This window comes from Rhinolophus ferrumequinum, chromosome 23, assembly GCF_004115265.2.
Source record: "Rhinolophus ferrumequinum isolate MPI-CBG mRhiFer1 chromosome 23, mRhiFer1_v1.p, whole genome shotgun sequence".
NCBI lineage: Eukaryota > Metazoa > Chordata > Mammalia > Chiroptera > Rhinolophidae > Rhinolophus > Rhinolophus ferrumequinum.
In genome coordinates, this window is record NC_046306.1 from 3465239 (window position 1) to 3469709 (window position 4471).

At 58.0% G+C, this 4471-nt stretch overlaps 1 protein-coding gene across 1 annotated transcript; it reads right to left on the reverse strand.

Annotated features, from left to right (window-relative positions):
• Nucleotides 1-951: 951 nt before the first annotated feature.
• On the reverse strand, nt 952-2115 carry LOC117015708 (neuroendocrine secretory protein 55). The gene has a single exon (XM_033094400.1). It carries the CDS (start codon nt 1707-1709, stop codon nt 990-992), a length of 720 nt encoding a protein of 239 aa, XP_032950291.1. The 5' UTR covers nt 1710-2115; the 3' UTR covers nt 952-989.
• Nucleotides 2116-4471: the final 2356 nt, after the last annotated feature.

The window sequence follows — 4471 nt, forward strand, 5'->3', positions numbered from 1 at the left end:
TTGCGCAAACAGCCGGGGCCTCTCCAGCCACGCTGCACCCAGCTCCGTCACCGGACCAGCTGCGCCAAGAGGTTGGCGATACCCCGACGTGAACAAGTCCGCGCCACCAACTGTGGTGGCCCGTAGAGGCGACCCCGAGACTCCTTTACCTCCTCTGCCTGCCCTCTAAGTACAGGTACTCCCGGGGAACAGCCTGCCGCCGCTCTGAGAGGTCGGCCCTAGGTCGCGCGAGCAGGTGCGCACACTTTGCGGCGGTCTCCGGCCGGGCAAGCGCCCGGAACGGGCCGTGGCGGCCAGGGCTGGCACACAGCCGCAGGGGACACTGGCACCGAGGATCCCGAGGCTCCAAATTGGCAGCGCCGGGACTTGGGCTCCAGGCTCTGAGTGCCTGAAGCGCCGCGCGCGCCTTTCCCCGGAGCCAGCGGTCTCCGGAGTTCCAGCCCAATCCCAGCCCGATTACTTTCCGCACATTGCAACAGTGTCACTGCGGCGCGGCTGCTCTCGCTTTGTGAAAGTTGGCGCGCGCACCTCGCAACCACGTTTCGGGCGCCCGCCAAAGCCCTCTGGTTTGAGACTAGCCCCTCTAAGAGGAAAAAAAACGCAGAAAACAAGTGACTTACCCGTGCCTTTTGGGTGCGCAGCTCGAAGCCTGGGGCGCGCCCCGGATTCAGTCGTGCGTCCTGGACACCAGCTCGGAGACCTCAGGCTGTCTCCAGCGGGGCACGAGGAGCGCCCCGCCGTCCAACAAGCCTTTGGCCACCGGGGTGCCTCCGGCGCCCTGGGGAGGTTTGGGGAGCCCTTCCCAGCTCGCCCTGGCCCCCCATTTCTCGGTGGCTGAGCCTGCTCTCTTCCCGCCTTCTTCCTAACCTGCCTTTCCTTCTCCCTCCCTTCCTCCCACCGCTCCCAGAACGACCCCAGACTCCCCAGTTTTGCGGTGGGCAACCAACCTGAATCAAAGAAAACAAGGAGAATCTGGACGGCGTCCTCCATTAGTGACGCCGGATGGGGATGGGGCCCCTTTTGGAAGGGGACTCCGGGGATGGGTCGCGGCGAGTGGGCTTCTTGGGCTTGCAGCGGCGCTTCTGCTTCTCCTCTTTTGGCTGCTCGGACTCTTCGGGGTCCCTCGGATCCTTGTCCTCGGGCTGCTCCCCCTCTCTGGGGCTCTGGGGCTCCCGAGTGCTGGACTGCGCGCGACTAGGAGAGGCGTCGGGGCTCCGCAGCCTCAGAGCTTGGAGGCGTTCGGTGAGAGACTGGCCCACGGTGCTGTGCTTGGGCACCACGGGGCCGCGCTCGTCCTCGGGCTCGGTCTCGGGCTCAGTGGTGGGGGCGGTCTCAGGCTCGGTCTCGAAGTCGGTCTCGGACTCGATTTCAGATTCGGTCTCGGATTCGTAGTCGAACTCTTCCTCGTACTCCAGGCACTCGGGGAGGGACAGGTCGAGGTCTGTTTCCTCCTGCTCTTGGTCAGAGTCGGGGGGCTCGGGGAACACCTGGGCAGCGGAGCGGTGGTGGGCGTTAAGGAAGCTCCGGCGCTGCTGGGCGGCCGCGCGCTGCTGGGCGCGGGCGTTGGAGGTGGCGAGGGCGCGGAGGAGCGCGATGGAGCAGGAGAGCCAGAGGAGCGCGGTGGCTGCCCGGCGGCCAATGGGTGGGCACAGATCGCTGTAATTGTGGCGAGCTCGGCGCCACTGCTGAGCCCGGGACCTACGATCCATTCTCTTAGGCACACACCGAGAAGCCCACCCGCCCTCTGGCTCTGCAGAGAGCGGCTCCGACGCGCATTGGCTGCTAGAGCCGAAAAAGGTGCACCTTACGAGGTGAGAAGCTGGGTCCGGAGGTCCCAGTCCCACCTCGGGGTAAGGGCAAAAAAGGAAGAACCTACCTTCCTGACCACTCAACTTTCTAAAGCTCCGCGCCTCTGCTTGCCTCTCTGAGCAAAAAAGAAGGGATGGGGAAACGGGAGGAAAAGTATCTCCTCCCGGGCTCCTCTCTCCAAGTCTCAGACTCTGCGGTCTAAGACCCGGGAGAGGTGCCTCCGCTGGTCCTCTCGCCTGGGAGAGGAAAGAGGAGACTGAGGCGAGGACAGACGGGGTGGAGAGGTTCTGCAAAGTTGCGCGCCCGGACTTCTGCCGGGCATGTGCAGTAAGGAGGCGGGGGCACCTCCCGGCGAGCTCCGCGGCGGCGCCGAGTCCGTGGCACAGACCCTAGTGGGCCGGCAGGTGGCAGGAGGGAACCTTGTTTGAAAGATTTTGAGCGAAGCGAGAGGCGGGGGTGCCTGGCGGATGCCAAAGAGCGAGCGAGCGAGCGAACGAGCTACAGGTTAGAGGACTCGGGCGGCAGGGCATGGGTCCTCCATGGGTCCGTACCCCTCCCCAACTTCTGCAGTGTCATCGATAAAATGAACAAAGCCGGAAGCAGCTCGAAGCACGAGGAATGTCCTGTGGACATCGGGGAAATGGGGTCTGTACAGTATTAATGGTCCAGCCGCGGGCATTTTCCAAAGGCTCAATAGTTTGAGGATGGTAACCGCAGGCAGTGGTTAATCAGGGACCCACCTTTGGCAGATCTGTTACAATGACTATAATTTGAGAAGTTTCAAGAAAAAAACAAAACCCAGCCCCCAGTCTCAATCGGCTCTTTACCTCACGGACAAATAAGCGGCTTCCTGCAGACGGTCTGCGGGAGACTGGGTGATGGTTCACACGTCTGCAGGCCCCCGGGTGGACTGCCAGGGGCTCTGGCTGAGAACACGTGCTGGAAGACAGACTTTAATTAGCTGGCATCACCACCTAAGGGCAGTATTTCCCGCGCTGATACGCAGTAGGTACAACCAGTTCTCTGCCCCTGTGGGGTGCTCAGGGACGTCAGCTAGCAAGGGCACCTCAGGGGTACCCCTTAAAGCTCCTCCATGGATAGGTTTTCAACAGCATTCATTCATTCAACAAATATTTATAGAATGCCTAGCGTATGCCGAGCTCTGTGCTAGGTGCTGAAGGTAGAGTGAAAAGAAGAAAAACAATCTTCCAGCGAGGGCAGGATGGTTCGGGTTCATCTGTAAATCAAAGCGTCAGACCACTCAGAATCCTTCTTTACCCACTGCCATTGTTTATTCCAGCTTGAATTCTACATGAGAAAACTGTTGGCTCAACCAGAGCAATAGTTGGGGCCAGGGAACAGCTAGGCACCCCTAGATCATGTTGTTGAACCCCAAAGGCTAAAAGGTTAGAGGGAGTCAGTGCAGTTCCTTTTCAGCCCTGGAAAATCACGAAGGCTCCATGTCTTCCTGGAGGGGATCCTGGGGTGACCCTTGCTCAGGAAAGCATGGGCCTTTGGGTGCTCTGGAGTTCTATCAGTAACCAGCCTGCTGCCTCTGGGCTGTACCTGCCCTCCCTGTTAAAAGTATGGAGTACCCTTTAGCCACAATGACAAGTCCAAAGGTGGTATAACTCAAAGCAAAACCATCTTCCTAGAATCCATGCAAGTGTCAACGAGGCCGCTTCACTTGGCACCGTGGTGTTTTTGTCTTTGAGTCAACATGGGGGAAACTTGGAGAGGCGTACCCCCTATAATTCTGCTGGCCCTTTGACATGGCCCACCTGGCCATCCCTCCCGTACCCCTTCCTGGTGGCTGAAGAGTCACACCTGCACAGCTGTTACTCAGCGTGGTGGGACTCGCCCTCATACCTTCAACACCGTGCCCACATGGAGGCTGTCAGACCCAGTTAAGACCTCAGAAAGATTCTAGCGACTGCTTTTGAGGTGGGCGGTTTTGTTTTTACATCTTGGCTGTGTCTACCTTACATCTTGCATTCTTCTAGTTTGTAGCATTAAAATACTGATTGGTCTAATAATCAATGGGATTGATTTGGCAAACCCCCCTAAAGAACAGTGTCTGTATTGTGGTTGTGGCCCACTCTGACACTTTCCAGAGAAACCGAAAGGGTTTTATGCTCACAAGTGCCCGGATGGCTCCAGTCATCGTGTGCAGATTATTATGGGACACTAGACAGGGGCATTTGGAGCTGTGTATCTCGACTCCTGGTCACTCCACCCGGAGGGGGCGGGGGGCATTTCTAAAGGTTCTGCTCACATTGACCTACCTGCTTCATCTCTTTCAATGAGCACAGCCCCACTGGCAGTGGATGGAGCATAAAGATATCATTCAGCTGGTTTTTGCAGGGCACACTGGGAAAACACCTGGAACCTGTGGGTGCTGGTGAGTGCCCTTTGAATGAGACAGGTGCCGGCTGTCAGCACTGAGGGGGGCTGTGATCATTCAGGGCACAGGAGGAAGCACTCCGTTTCCAGAAGGAGCCCAAAGCTGACCCACTAATACAGACACATTGAGACTGCCCGCATCGTTAAAAATGTGCATGACATCATGCACACTTTTGGACTTGATTTTGCATTAGTAATGCACGTTCTTTGCAAGATGCATTCTAATCAGCAAACGAACATTTAATAAGACACTGTAGTT

Excerpts from the sequence above, each read along its gene's own strand:
- LOC117015708 (XM_033094400.1), bottom strand. The coding sequence starts at position 1,709 with ATGGATCGTAGGTCCCGGGCTCAGCAGTGGCGCCGAGCTCGCCACAAT.